Source organism: Protopterus annectens, chromosome 1.part2, assembly GCF_019279795.1.
Source record: "Protopterus annectens isolate FY-2018-M chromosome 1.part2, PAN1.0, whole genome shotgun sequence".
NCBI lineage: Eukaryota > Metazoa > Chordata > Ceratodontiformes > Protopteridae > Protopterus > Protopterus annectens.
Window position 1 is genome coordinate 568,237,539 of NC_056727.1, and position 15,155 is coordinate 568,252,693.

Here is a 15,155-nt window from a genome sequence, read left to right on the forward strand (position 1 = left end):
TTCCAGGTTAAGTTAGAAAATGTAACTAATATATTCCACTTTAACTTTCACAATGCATGGTCTTTTTTGATGCATATCCCTCCCCACATTTGCATTCTCATCCATTCAGTGACTGGCATTTCAGTACACCATATTAAAGTACTGCAACATGTTTTATTGGATAAGTGTCGCATGTTGTAATACCTTTCCTAACGTACACAAAAATAACCACATTTGGGGGAAAAAACTGCAGTTTTACTCACAGGAAAGATGGCTACTAAAACAGACCTAAATCCTGGGTTTGTTCTTTTAGTTTGCATAATGTTGCCCGCTTTCCATATAAAAATGTCTAAACCAGTTTAGTCTCTGTTCCCCCTCAGCAGAGAAGACAACCCACAGATTTTTCATTTACTTACTGCTTTGTTCATCCCTTTAATTTAATTTTCATGTTCACACATTTCATCTAGAAAAGACTACACAAACTGCAACAAACACAACTCCAAAGTTGGTCTAGAATTTCAGGTTCCTCCCTTAATCTCACTGACAAGTGGGGTGGCGGTGGTGGTGGTGGTGTGCGTGTGTCCACTAATCATCTTTTACACTGTTCAGTTTTCTGTTCTTATTTGTGCTTTACACAGCTCTGTGTAGCATATTATCAAACGGTTAACATTACCTCCTACCCTGAAATTCAGAATATTGTACCTCTAAGGCTTAATCTTTTTGCTATGTTCCCTGCAGTAATGTCTGCAAAAGGGAAGTCTAGAGAACCTTTAATGAATAGCTTTCTTTCTTGCATCTGGTGACTGGTGTATCTTGTCTGGAAATACTGGCAGCTAAAATTAACTTTATAAGCTTACAAGCACCCTGACTACCTTATTTTCAATTTCACTTGAACTTTTAACACTGGAGCAAGTCCTTGCATTCTGTATTACAGACTGTAAACAGTCTATTCAGTTAATTTTAAGATCCCAGCATGTAGGCCTCCTCCTTATCTATTATATCCTGTTCAGCACATATTTTCAAATTTTCCCACCCAGTACCTGCAAGTAGATACAGTATATCAACTAAATTTGCTAATAATGAAGATAACTGTTTTTTGTACATTTATAATGCTTAAGTTGCAAAAGTTATTTTATGTGGCTCCCCTTAACATTCACAACCAAAACCCCTAACCTGTATCCACACCCTTCCTTGCATAAATATTGCTTCATGTACCCCAAGTGCTGAGGAATAAGGCTTTCATTATTCATGTATAATTTAATTAAAAGCTGATTTATCTTTACTTTTTCTATGCTATAGTAATCTAAGGCAATAAAAATGCAGTTATATTTCCATACTGTTATGTGCTTTCAGTATTTTTCAAAATAATCTATTTTATTTTTTAGGTTCATATGTAGTTACTGGATTATTGACCCGAAGGTCTTTATAAGCCTAGCCGTGTTTACCCAATATAATACTAGAGAAACCAAATATAAATGATCTTGCCTAAACTCGAGATCTTGGTTAGCAATGACTGCCTGCATCTAGGAGGGTCATAGGCGAAATCTCTGGCAGGAATTTACAGTTTCCCATCCAGTCATCCAGGTTACTCTTAAATAGGGTCATAGAGGGGCTTTGTTTAATGTGAATTGGTAGCCTATTCCAGAGGAGCGGTAACTTCTGAGAGACGTATTTCTGTTCAGCAGGTCCTATTTATGCCGCAGGCCAGGTTAAGGCCCCTGGAGCGGGTGACCCTTGTCACATTTGACTTGTGGATGTGCAGCATTTCCATTAGGTTTGGATGCGAGATTGCTCTGTAGGCCAGAAATGCTCTCTCTAATGTCAATCAACAGCTCTCCCTCTCTCTCACTCACGCACACACACTCACATTTGACTGCAGTGAGAATAGAACCCCTACCTATGTACACCGACTACTGAACACAGTACTTTGCACAAACGCCATAGCTTAGTCCCACCATGCACAAACTGGGGTTGATGCGTTACAGTTCTTCCACTTAACTTACAAGTCAACTTCTGTATCATTTCTCCTTGGTCTTTTTGACTTCGATCACTACCACCCCCTGGTTTGATTACATTTCTCTGCTGATTTTCCTTGTCAGCTGTTACACTGTCCTCTGCTTGTGCACTTCTCCATCTTGGAATGTCATTGTTTGCAGATGGCTTTGCAGCTGTATGCCCTCTTTTTGCTTATGCACTTGTGCTGGTTTAAACTGCTTGATACTTCCTTTGCCTGGTCAGCCTCCATAAATGTCTTTGATTTTCCTGCTGGCATAGCATCATTTTAATATGCTTCTCAGTTGGTGGCCGTCTTCGATGTTCGGGGTAGATGGCACTTCTGAGTTTGGTCTTTGTTCAGTGTTGTTGCAATTTTTTTTGTAATAGTATGTACAAATTAGGACTTAGAAAACTTCACCCTACATTTATTTTAATTTCAGAGGTGTAGATATTATGGAAATTGAAATTTGCTTTAGCTGTTGGAATTTGAAAACACTAGGGAATAAGGTGATTAGTGTTGGAAGCACTTTCCAGTTCCTAAGGTGATTAGTGTTGGAAGCACTTTCCAGTTCCTAGGTAAGTACTAGGCTATCTGCCCAAGGGCATTTATAAGCCTAGTCAGAGTGTGTTAGCTTTCGCCACCCTCCTTAGATTAGTTCCCTGTACCTCTGACCAGCAGAGCCATTATGGCCCTTTTTGTATTGTCAGTGTTCTGCAGAGATGCGAGTTGAGCACTGGTTCATCATCAGTACTCAGTTTGATGACAGCACAGTTTGGTGAATGCATTCACTGTGCTGCACTTCTTTGTTAGCTGTGGAGTGACACAGTAGGATGACGGTGTCCCTTAGAATGTCCTTTTATTATTAAGTCCTGCCATGTAAGTAAATGTATGTCAGCCCGTGTCTACTTTGGAACCTCACAGCTTCAGAATTTTGAACTTCATATGGTCGAGAACATAAGGTCTGGTTTTGAAAGTTCGAACGGCTTAAATGGAGATCACTGTACAGTGCATAATAGGAAATTTACCATTCTCTTCACTGTAGTGCAATCTCCGAGTTGGTATACTTAATTAGCAGGGGGTGCAGGGGGGGCACGCCCTCCTGCATAAACATAAAAAGAATATTTATTTATTTATTTTTATTGGCGTTTCGAACTTTCAAAACTTTGATGTTATGGTCCTGATCATATGAAGTTCAAAGTTTTGAAAGTTCTAGCTTCCAAAGTAGATCCATTTACACATAGGTTCATAAGTAGTTACAAGGCATGCGGTCCAGAAGATCATTGAGGACTCTAATCAAACTTCCCATTTGTCTCTGAAGATTGTCTTAAATGGTATAAAGATTTCCGTACTACTTTTTCTGCTGCCTATCCTTATTGTTGAGATTACCGCCAGTACTGCTGCTCAAAGTAATTTTTAAGAATTATCCTTAAAATGTGTTGCTTACTAAAACCATTGGCATTGTTGGGCCACGTCCTTATGAACCATTGCAGTAAAGTGCTGTTGTTGGATGTAAATTCTTTGTAATGTGGTATAAATAAAGAAATGTTACTGGGTTTAGTTTTGGGATTGTACAGGATGTTGTGCTTCTGTTAATGTGTAAGAATATTTTGCTAGTGAGAAACCTACTTTTCTTAAGTGAGATACAGAAATGTTTTTGAACATGTACCCATATGTTTTAGCTGCAGGTGTTTTAAGCTGTTGTCCTTAGAAATTGTTAATTACTGAAAATAGACTTGGTGCATTTTTTTACAGCACATCTACATGTGATTTTATGTAAAGTAGACCAAATGCTTGTGTTTTTAAGGAAAAGAAAAAATGAAGCGGAGACGCAGCAGAAGTAGGTCATCTTCAGTTTCATCTACATCTTCCAGTGTATGCTCTTCTTCTTCTACCTCTTCCTCTTCACATTCCAGCTCATCATGTAGGTCAAGGAGCAGATCCAGTAGTAAAGGTAAGTGAATAATAACTCTTTTGTGACCTTTAATGTTAATTGTAATAGAGCAATTTGCATCTGTTTTTATTTATTTTTCCCCTTCAATATTTAAGCTTGCAAGTTTTCCAGAACGCTACCTGTTTTTAATGGCTGTGGAGTCTGAAGCCATTTTTTTATCCTCATTTTAGTTTGTGTACTAGCAGTCATGTTCATAAGCAAGTACTAGGTTAGCTGCCCTTGCGGGCCATTCTGAACCTAGCCAGTTTTCATTTTTTGTTCAAAATGACCTATTCTATTGATTATAGATTGGCCTTACCCTTCCCATGGTCGACTAATCTTGCAATTACCACTAATAAGAATAGCTGGGATCATAACATAAATAATTTGAGAGCATCTGTGCATGGGATAAAGCATTTAGTAGCTACCTCAGTCCATTAGTAATGCAGGGGGCATTCCGGGAGCAAATTTTGTGTTTTCCATCCATAGATCCAAGTTGCTTTTGAATATAGACAGTTATAAACTTTGTTTTATATGGCTGGGGAGACTGTTCCACAGCAGCGGTATCCTCTGCATGATGCATCTGCCCCTCCAAACTGTTCTGTTGATGTTGCAGGTTTAGATTCCTAGAATGAGTATTTCTGATGCGATTTGACTAGCTGATGTGCAGTAAATCCATCAGTAATGGATCGGAGAATGCCTTCTTTGCCAGTCACAGGTCACGTCTTAACAGTATGTAGGATGCCAAATATAGTGACAGGGCTTTGAGTTGGTCCACATGGCACATGTTGTTTAGGCCTTGTATCCTTTTTGTAAGGTATCTCTATGGGCATTCCATTTGTTACATGTGTCTGGACAGATGCATGAAACGGGGGGTATTATATTCAGTGACTGGCGTAATGGAGACTGAGTAAAGGGGGGCATCACTACATCAAGACACAATTCCTTTGGTTATAAACTGTGCAGTACAGAAGGGCTTTCTTACAACAATAGACACATGTTGGTCAAAAGTTAGGTCACTCTCCACTTAAGTTCCCAAATCCTGAGCAACTGGGTCAACTCCAAGGGGCATATTGTCATTGTGGTAGATGTCCTTCCATATCACTGTTGCAGTATGCCTAACAGAATGGACCTCCTGCCAAGGCTAGCCCAACATCCGGCAAGTATACCAAATTCTTTAGTATTTACAGGCACCGTATGTCACATGAACACTCCCCGCACAAGGCGGAGGACATAAAGGTGACGTACGGGTGCACACATTCAGCATTTCTTTGCTGTCAGTCTGAATGCCATCATTGCATTGTCTGTTTGAATGCCTTTACTCTGTGCTGTTTACTAAACCATTTTTCACACAAGTGCCCCATTGGGGTTTCTCTTCATTTTCTTCTTATTTAGTATTGATTTGGTTTCATGTCATCCAGAAAGGGAAAATGTCAGTGTCGGAGGCATATTACCCATAATGATCATCAAGACCAGTGCCTCTTTTGTTTGGGTGCTTCTCAAGGTCATATTCCATATGCTGTCTGACAAGCTTTTGGCCGCAAGTCCTTATGTAGTTATCTGTCCTCCCTGTCTATTAACCTTGAAAACCAACATCTTAAGTTGTTGGCACAAAGTGTTATGGAGGAGTCTTCCTGTCCCTAGAATCAGCCATCCAAGAAAAAGGCAAAAAGACTTAGGCCCAATATGGCTGCTATCCAGTCTCCTCAGACATCTCTCTTGAGACTAGTGAAGGCCTGGAGGATCACCCAGTTGTTGGTTCAGATTCCAGTGCAGCAACCCAGTTGGAGGCCGGCATGGATCTAGCTTCTCACAAGTTCTCAGAGGCTTTGCAAACGTCTACTTCAGATGTTGAGGAGGAACCTTGGCTGATTAGACCTGAGGGACTAAGGGGGATTCCACAGATCTTTGTGAGAGAGGACATCCCTACTATGCTTTTTGAGTGCTGCCAGGGGTCTGAACCTTCCAGGGTGTTTCATGCGGATGTCCCACAGAAAAAGAAACAGAAAACCAAGTTTATTTCCCCTGCAGTTAAGAATCTCAAATGTGGATGGCAGGATTTTACTCTGGTTATTTAATGCTTTAATGGCTTTAAAGGCTCTTCAAGGTGTGTCTGTGCCTGCCCCTCCCTGGTCTTCCACTCCTCTTAAGACCTAGGGAGTTGGATTCCTCCGAGGATCAGGATTTGGGGAGAAGAGTCTTTAGCCTACTCTTCTCAGATCCTTTCTCCCTTTGATTCTGGTTCAGAGGCAGAGGGTTCTGTTAGTCCAAATTCCCCTTTAGAGGAACTCTTGTTTGGAGACCATGTTTCCTATATGATGGAATAATTTAAGTCAGATTGCGGTCAAGTTTCTGATATCCAGAAGAGATACTACGAGCTCCCCCAGATGGAGTTTCCCAAGCCTTCTGCACTTCCCCCACTTCTGGCTCCTGGATACCTTTCCAGCAGATTCTTTGGTCCCTGATTCTCCGCCTCCAACCGCCAAGAAACCTGACTGATTTTACAAGGTGTCTGATGAATGTAATTTTTTTTATATAAATGCCCTACCGCTGATCCTACTGTAGTATCTATCTCTTTAGACAAGCCCTCCAAGCTCTCCACTCTACCAAGTTGCTTCCTTCTGATAAGGATAGTGGACCCACAAAGAGGCTAGGAAAGGTTTTTGCTGCTGCCACCTTATCCTTTAGGCCCATTAACTACTAGACTCGTATGACTTTGTATGTTCTGGACCTCCTTTCTCAGGTTATTTCTGATCTCCTTGACTCTTAGGGGGAGGTCTCTGCCCTTTCCCTGTTGGGTTCTGCTTCTCAAGATATTCTTAGTGTTTCACTGTTGCAGTCATTACATTTGGGTTATCTGCTTGCTGTAGCCCTCAGTTGGCCTGATTAACAAAAGTCTTGGGTCCTACGTCAGTTGCTGTCTCTTCTTCCGTGATGTCAGGTCGTCAGGGGTATAAAACATGCAGCCGACATCATTACATCAGTCTTTCTTGCCATGTGGTGCCTGAAGCAGAAGCAGTTAGCAAGTACCGATCGGCCGACTCCTGAAAATTTCGTTTTCGAGTTTCAGAACCGAAGTCTTCAACTAAAAGCTAAGTACCCTGTTGGGGAAACCTTTTCTTGCTCTAAACCGATGTCAGTAAAAGTAAATAATTGCATTTCTTGTGGAAAGCAAATACCTCATAAAGATTTTCATTCATACTGTATTCCTTGCCTAGGCCCTGACCACACCGTACCTCGCTGTCTGTTTTGTGCCTTTTTTATACCACGAACTGTCCATCGGTATATTTGTGCTTCTAAATATTTTGGTGCTCAGTTCAATTATCCTGATATGTCTTCGGTAAGCCATCCGACTACTGACTTTCCGAAAAAAACGCAAAGATAAAGACAGAGACAGGCCGCCCAGTTTGCCGGTAGTCATTGAGGTGCTTTCGCAGCCCCTGATACACCCGCTACTTCAGATTCGCAGGCCTCTACTGAGACCCATTCGGAGTCCGGTATGCCGCGAGATGCTTCAACAGTGGAACCTGCAGATGTATCTACCTTGGATGGGTCCGGAGCCACTGTGCAGGCACCGGCTTCTGAGGGTGTATTCAGGCCTACTGACTTGCATATTAAACCGACGCCATCTTCTTCTTCAAAGCCTAAAACTCGAACCATGCCTAGAAAACTAATGTCCAGACCGCATGGTCAGGACTCTATGCCTAAAAAACAAATAAGAATGACTGAAGACCTTATTACTTTAATCAGGGGAAGCCAACCTTCCCCCTCTAAGAGACCTAGGACTGAGTTTGCTTATGATACGTTTGACCAGGATTCTGAAATTTCTGTTTCCTCTGATGACCAGGATTTACCCTTATCTACCTATGAGGATTCTGATGCTGAGGACTCTATTCCCTCTGCCCCCCCCCCCCCAGAGGATTTCTCTTTTGGTGAAACCTTGCATACTCTCAGGGAGCATTTTCGTTGGGAAAGTCAGGATTTCTGTGATTCTAAAAAGAGGCTTAGGGATTTCTTACTCCTGCCTCAGCACAGGCCTTTAGCCATACCTCCTGTACTGGACATTGTTGATGATGCCTTTTCGGAATCTAGCATGGCCCCTGACTCTTTACCTCCTGCTTCCAGAAAACCTGATTAGATATTACAGGGTTCCTGACTCTCATAAGTTCCTTTTCAAAAATCCTACTGCGGATCCTGAAATCGTTTCACAGGGACCCAAGGGCATTAAAGCTACTACTGCCAAAAATCCTACCCCCTCTGATAGAGACTCCAGGGCGCTGGATAGATGGGGAAAGAAGGTATACACTTCTGCAACTTTGGCTATTAGGGCCTTTAATTGCCAGTTTTATATGTTGAAGTATTAGCTGCTTATTATTAGATTGCTTAAACAGAAAATGATGTTGATTCCTGATTGTGCTGAAAATAAGGATTTTACAGGATTTAATGCATTCTGCTGAACAAGTTGGTAAACCTACATTGCAATGTGGTTTTGATTCACTAGAGGCATCTTGCAGAGCTACGGTAACTGGGTCTGTACTTGGAAGGCATAATTGGCTTAAGGGGCAATCCTTGCCAGGTCATGTTAAAGTGAAATTACTGGATGGTCCCTTAAATCAGGACTGCCTGTTTGGCAACAAGGCAGAAGAAGTTCTTAAAAAGATGGAAGAAAAAGCTAAATCTATGCAAATTGTTAAAGATTTTTTACAAGTGCAACCTCCAATATTTAGTAGGCATTGGCCTTCTAAGAATTGGTCCTTTCCTGCCTCTTCCAGACCTTCTCAGTCCAAACCCAGATCCAGCAGAGTACCCAGGCTTCAGTCCCAGGGGACGCACAGGACTAAGCAGTGGGGGAGGCTCCACTTCCAAATCTGGGAGTAATAAAACTCCCCCCTATGGGAAACTGTCTCAATGACTTCTTTTTAAAAAAACTTCCAAGCACTTTTCAACTGACTGTCCCTTTGGGGGGAAAGATTGCACTTTATCTTTGGCCGGCTAAGAACTTGCTGTATTCAACTGGACGTATAAGAGAATTTAAGTACCTTTATCTGCACTTTTTTTTCAAAAAAATACAGTATTTAAATTGATTTTAACTGTGTGTTGCAGGAATATTAACTGAACTGGAAGTTAGTCAGTGTTTGCTGAATTTTGTTATTTGCTAGTAATTACAGGTGTGGGGGTAGCCACATTCTTTGATTTCCTGTCCTTGCCTATTTAAGTGGTACAGTGTGAAATATTTTCTGCTTAAAAACATCAGCTTTGGCCGGCTAAGAACTTGCTGTATTCAACTGGACGTATAAGTGAATTTAAGTACCTTTATCTGCACTTTTTTTTTCAAAAAAATACAGTATTTAAATTGATTTTAACTGTGTGTTGCAGGAATATTAACTGAACTGGAAGTTAGTCAGTGTTTGCTGAATTTTGTTATTTGCTAGTAATTACAGGTGTGGGGTAGCCACATTCTTTGATTTCCTGTCCTTGCCTATTTAAGTGGTACAGTGTGAAATATTCTCTGCTTAAAACCTCAGCTTTGGCCGGCTAAGAACTTGCTGTATTCAACTGGACGTATAAGAGAATTTAAGTACCTTTATCTGCCCTTTTTTTTCAAAAAAATACAGTATTTAAATTGATTTTAACTGTGTGTTGCAGGAATATTAACTGAACTGGAAGTTAGTCAGTGTTTGCTGAATTTTGTTATTTGCTAGTAATTACAGGTGTGGGGGTAGCCACATTCTTTCATTTCCTGTCCTTGCCTATTTAGTTGGTACAGTGTGAAATATTTTCTGCTTAAAAACCTCAGCTTTGGCCGGCTAAGAACTTGCTGTATTCAACTGGACGTATAAGATAATTTAAGTACCTTTATCTGCACTTTTTTTCAAAAAATACAGTATTTAAATTGATTTTAACTGTGTTGCAGGAATATTAACTGAACTGGAAGTTAGTCAGTGTTTGCTGAATTTTGTTATTTGCTAGTAATTGCAGGTGTGGGGGTAGCCACATTCTTTCATTTCCTGTCCTTGCCTATTTAAGTGGTACAGTGTGAAATATTTTCTGCTTAAAAACCTCAACTTTGGCCAGCTAAGAACCTGCTGTATTCAACTGGATATATAAGAATTTAGGTACCTTTATCTGCACTTTTTTTTTCAAAAATATACAGTATTTAAATTGATTTTAACTGTGTGTTGCAGGAATATTAACTGAACTGGAAGTTAGTCAGGGTTTGCTGAATTTTGTTATTTGCTAGTAATTACAGGTGTGGGGGTAGCCACATTCTTTGATTTCCTGTCCTTGCCTATTTAAGTGGTACAGTGTGAAATATTTTCTGCTTAAAAACCTCAGCTTTGGCCGGCTAAGAACTTGCTGTATTCAACTGGACGTATAAGAGAATTTAAGTACCTTTATCTGCACTTTTTTTCAAAAAATACAGTATTTAAATTGATTTTAACTGTGTGTTGCAGGAATATTAACTGAACTGGAAGTTAGTCAGTGTTTGCTGAATTTTGTTATTTGCTAGTAATTACAGGTGTGGGGTAGCCACATTCTTTGATTTCCTGTCCTTGCCTATTTAAGTGGTACAGTGTGAAATATTTTCTGCTTAAAAACATCAGCTTTGGCCGGCTAAGAACTTGCTGTATTCAACTGGACGTATAAGTGAATTTAAGTACCTTTATCTGCACTTTTTTTTCAAAATAATACAGTATTTAAATTGATTTTAACTGTGTGTTGCAGGAATATTAACTGAACTGGAAGTTAGTCAGTGTTTGCTGAATTTTGTTATTTGCTAGTAATTACAGGTGTGGGGGTAGCCACATTCTTTGATTTCCTGTCCTTGCCTATTTAAGTGGTACAGTGTGAAATATTTTCTGCTTAAAAACCTCAGCTTTGGCCGACTAAGAATTTGCTGTATTCAACTGGACGTATAAGAGAATTTAAGTACCTTTATCTGCACTTTTTTTTCAAAAAAATACAGTATTTAAATTGATTTTAACCGTGTGTTGCAGGAATATTAACTGAACTGGAAGTTAGTCAGTGTTTGCTGAATTTTGTTATTTGCTAGTAATTACAGGTGTGGGGGTAGCCACATTCTTTCATTTCCTGTCCTTGCCTATTTAGTTGGTACAGTGTGAAATATTTTCTGCTTAAAAACCTCAGCTTTGGCCGGCTAAGAACTTGCTGTATTCAACTGGACGTATAAGATAATTTAAGTACCTTTATCTGCACTTTTTTCAAAAAAATACAGTATTTAAATTGATTTTAACAGTGTGTTGCAGGAATATTAACTGAACTGGAAGTTAGTCAGTGTTTGCTGAATTTTGTTATTTGCTAGTAATTGCAGGTGTGGGGGTAGCCACATTCTTTCATTTCCTGTCCTTGCCTATTTAAGTGGTACAGTGTGAAATATTTTCTGCTTAAAAACCTCAGCTTTGGCCGGCTAAGAACTTGCTGTATTCAACTGGACGTGTAAGAGAATTTAAGTACCTTTATCTGCACTTTTTTTTCAAAAATATACAGTATTTAAATTGATTTTAACTGTGTGTTGCAGGAATATTAACTGAACTGGAAGTTAGTCAGGGTTTGCTGAATTTTGTTGTTTGCTAGTAATTACTGGTGTGGGGTTAGCCACATTCTTTGATTTCCTGTCCTTGCCTATTTAAGTGGTACAGTGTGAAATATTTTCTGCTTAAAAACCTCAGCTTTGGCCGGCTAAGAACTTGCTGTATTCAACTGGACGTATAAGAGAATTTAAGTACCTTTATCTGCACTTTTTTTCAAAAAATACAGTATTTAAATTGATTTTAACTGTGTGTTGCAGGAATATTAACTGAACTGGAAGTTAGTCAGTGTTTGCTGAATTTTGTTATTTGCTAGTAATTACAGGTGTGGGGGTAGCCACATTCTTTGATTTCCTGTCCTTGCCTATTTAACTGGTACAGTGTGAAATATTTTCTGCTTAAAAACCTCAACTTTGGCCGGCTAAGAACTTGCTGTATTCAACTGGACGTATAAGAGAATTTAAGTACCTTTATCTGCAGTTTTTAAAAAAAAATACAGTATTTAAATTGATTTTAACTGTGTTGCGGGAATATTAACTGAACTGGAAGTTAGTCAGTGTTTGCTGAATTTTGTTATTTGCTAGTAATTACAGGTGTGGGGGTAGCCACATTCTTTGATTTCCTGTACTTGCCAATTTAGTTGGTACAGTGTGAAATATTTTCTGCTTAAAAACCTCAGCTTTGGCCGGCTAAGAACTAGCTGCATTTAACTGGACGTATAAGAGAATTTAAGTACCTTTATCTGCACTTTTTTTTCAAAAACTACAGTATTTAAATTGATTTTAACTGTGTTGCAGGAATATTAACTGAACTGGAAGTTTTGACTCTGCTCTTCAGTTAGTCCCACCCACCCTCCCTGTTTTTGTTTTGGTTTTGGTGTTAATCTTAGTGGCCTTGAAACTGTCCGCCCCTTTTGTAAATTTGTGTTTGGATACTCATTCTGGGCCCATCTCATTTGTTCACTCAACTGAGTGCAGTGAGATCATATTCTGATTTCAGGCACTCCTACTGTGTATAAAGAGAGCATCTGGGAAACAGAAAAAAAAATTAAGCTTGTTTCCTTCCTTTCCTGTTAAGTGGTATAGACTATTTGTAGGCTTCTGAGCCCCCAAGCCCTTCTGTGTTGGAGGGAAGCCTTCTAGCTTAGTTTTTTTTCTTATAACTAGCCAGTTTTCTAGTTTCAGCACTCAAATCTGTTTCTTTGATCTCAGCACTTGTTCAGAAAAAAAAAAATGTCATCTGCTTTTACTGTACTTGTGTTTCTACCTACTTTATTTTACTTTTGCATCATCTTAAAAGTACTCAGTTATATTTATTACTGCTTGGTGTAACTCATTCTAAGCCTTTTGGTTTAAACACTTGGGCTTCGGACCAGTTGTTTTGCACTGAGAGGGTTTGTGGTCTGCACTGTAGTGGCAGAACAGGTAGCTGACATCCTTCTAGGTTGGGAACTGCTGATTGAGGGCTCAGTGTCTGTTATTCTAAAAGTGTATTAATTCTGGTTTAAGCACTTGGGCTTTCAGGCCAGTTATTTTACATTAAGAGGATTCGTGGTCTGCACTCTTGTGGGAGGAGAGGCTGGACTCTGCCCTTCTGAGCTGGGAATTTCTGGTTAAAGGCTTATAGTGCATGCATATCTGAACTGCTTCTTACTGAAGTTGGTGCGCCTTGTTTGCTGTGGCATAGACTGGATTTGGGCCTGCTGGATCTAGCTTTGTTTGTGTAACTTGAACACTAATCCAGGCATTCTCTAAAGTATTCAATTGTATTTATTACTGCTTGGTAGTAACTTAATTAAAGTGTAGCTATCATTCTAAGTCTTTTGGATTAAGCACTTGGGCTTCAGACCAGTTGTTTTACATTAGGAAGGTTTGTGGCATGCACTGTGGTGGCAGGACAGGTAGCTTTCATCCTTCTAAGTTGGGAACTGCTGATTGAGAGCCCAGTGTCTGTTATTCTTAAAGTGTATTAGTTCTGGTTTAAGCACTTGGGCTTCAGGCCAGTTATTTTACATTAAGAAGGTTCGTGGTCTGCACTCTTGTGGGAGAAGAGGCTGGACTCTGCCCTTCTGAGCTGGGAATTTCTGGTTAAATGTTTATAGTGCCTGAATATTTGAACTGTATCTTACTGAAATTGGTACACCTTGTTTGCTGTAGCATAGACTAGATCCAGGCCTGCTGAATCTAGCTTTGTTTATATGCTTGTTGTTTGTTTGCTTGTTATTTCCCTGGAACGCTAATTCCACCTAATACGGCTTCTCAGCTTCTGTGGATCACTAGTGATATCTGCATTGCTTACTGTACTTATTTCCTTGTTTCACTTGAAAGAAAGTTACTGTTTGTCGTTTTGCATTTAAGTTACCTGTAACACATTGCACTTAAGTTACCTGGCACTTGCTCGCTAAAGCAATTATATAAGTCAGCACTAAAATTAAAAGCACTACACCCTCACTCTCCACTGGCCCTTGTTTTCAATTATTAAGGAATTCCCAATATTATTCTAGCATGTCCAAAGGTCAGTTGTCAATCTCCTCTCCGGTCCAGCTGGTGAATCTGGGAATCTTGAGGCAATGTTACAACTGCCTCATGTACACAGACAACCCTCTCCTCCTCCCAACAAATTCCAACACATGTGAGAGATGCAACCATATAGCCAAACTGGAGGCTAAGCTCTCTCAACTCAGTACTGGCATAACCAGTCAGGAGGAGAAGGAAACCACACTCACTACAATTCCAGTCTCACATAGACCTACCACAACAGCAAACCAAACACATAATCACACAAATCATACTCGGAGGCTCTAAATAAAGATCTGCCTAAGCAGCAGAGACGTCCAAAGCAGACACCCAAGCAACCGCTACCCCAAAACAAAACACGTGCAACACATATCTCACAAAGCCAGTGTGCCGAACAGTCACAGCCCTTAAGACTAAACAACACACCTGATACACTTGTAATAGGTGACTCTATCGTCAGGCACACTGACGTCCCGCTCACCAGGCTGAACAAGGAGAGGGTCACGGTGAGCAGCCTGTCGGGCGCTAGGATCCGCCACATAACACAAGCACTCAGGTCTCTCCAAGGCAAGTACAAATATGACTCAGTCATTGTCCATGCTGGTGTGAATGACCTGAGACGTACCTCCCTGGACTACATGAAAAGAGACATAAAGGAGCTCTCTGAGCATGTAGCCCAGGCCAGTATGACCCTGACCTTGAGTAGCATCTTATCCTCACCAAGAATGATGCCACAATATGAAGACAAGATGATCATTTTCAACATTTGGCTTAAGTACTGGTGTCATTGAAAGGGGATCCAATGCCTGTCAGCTTGGGATGATATGCTCGACAAGCCACGATGCTTCGCTAGGGACGGCTTGCACCTGTCACCCCTGGGCTTTCGGATATTGGCAAAGGCTCTTGCTACCCCCATAGTGCTTTTTTTAGGCAAGGCTCAAAAGACAAACCCACCTCCATAGGTATCACAAGGGATAAGAAACTAAGAGTAATGCTACTCAATGCCAGAAGTCTAAACCTCAAGATGCACGCACTCGAAACTCTCCTTCGCATGGAGAACATCGATATCTGTGCAGTAACAGAAACCTGGTTCAGGGCTCCCGAGAGCACCCCAGCACTACCAGGTTATACCTCATACCATGCTTTTCGGCCCCAAAACTTGGACCGAACCACAAAAGGAGGGG

At 40.4% G+C, this 15,155-nt stretch overlaps 1 protein-coding gene across 1 annotated transcript in view; it reads left to right on the forward strand.

The window, feature by feature from the left end:
* The window catches only part of LOC122792388 (ADP-ribosylation factor-like protein 6-interacting protein 4), a 91,148-nt gene that overhangs the window by 41,062 nt on the left and 34,931 nt on the right, over positions 1-15,155 (forward strand). The window contains exon 3 of the mRNA XM_044060175.1: positions 3,780-3,926. Within this exon, the coding sequence (XP_043916110.1) occupies positions 3,780-3,926 (147 nt within the window). The remainder of the gene's footprint in view (positions 1-3,779; positions 3,927-15,155) is intronic.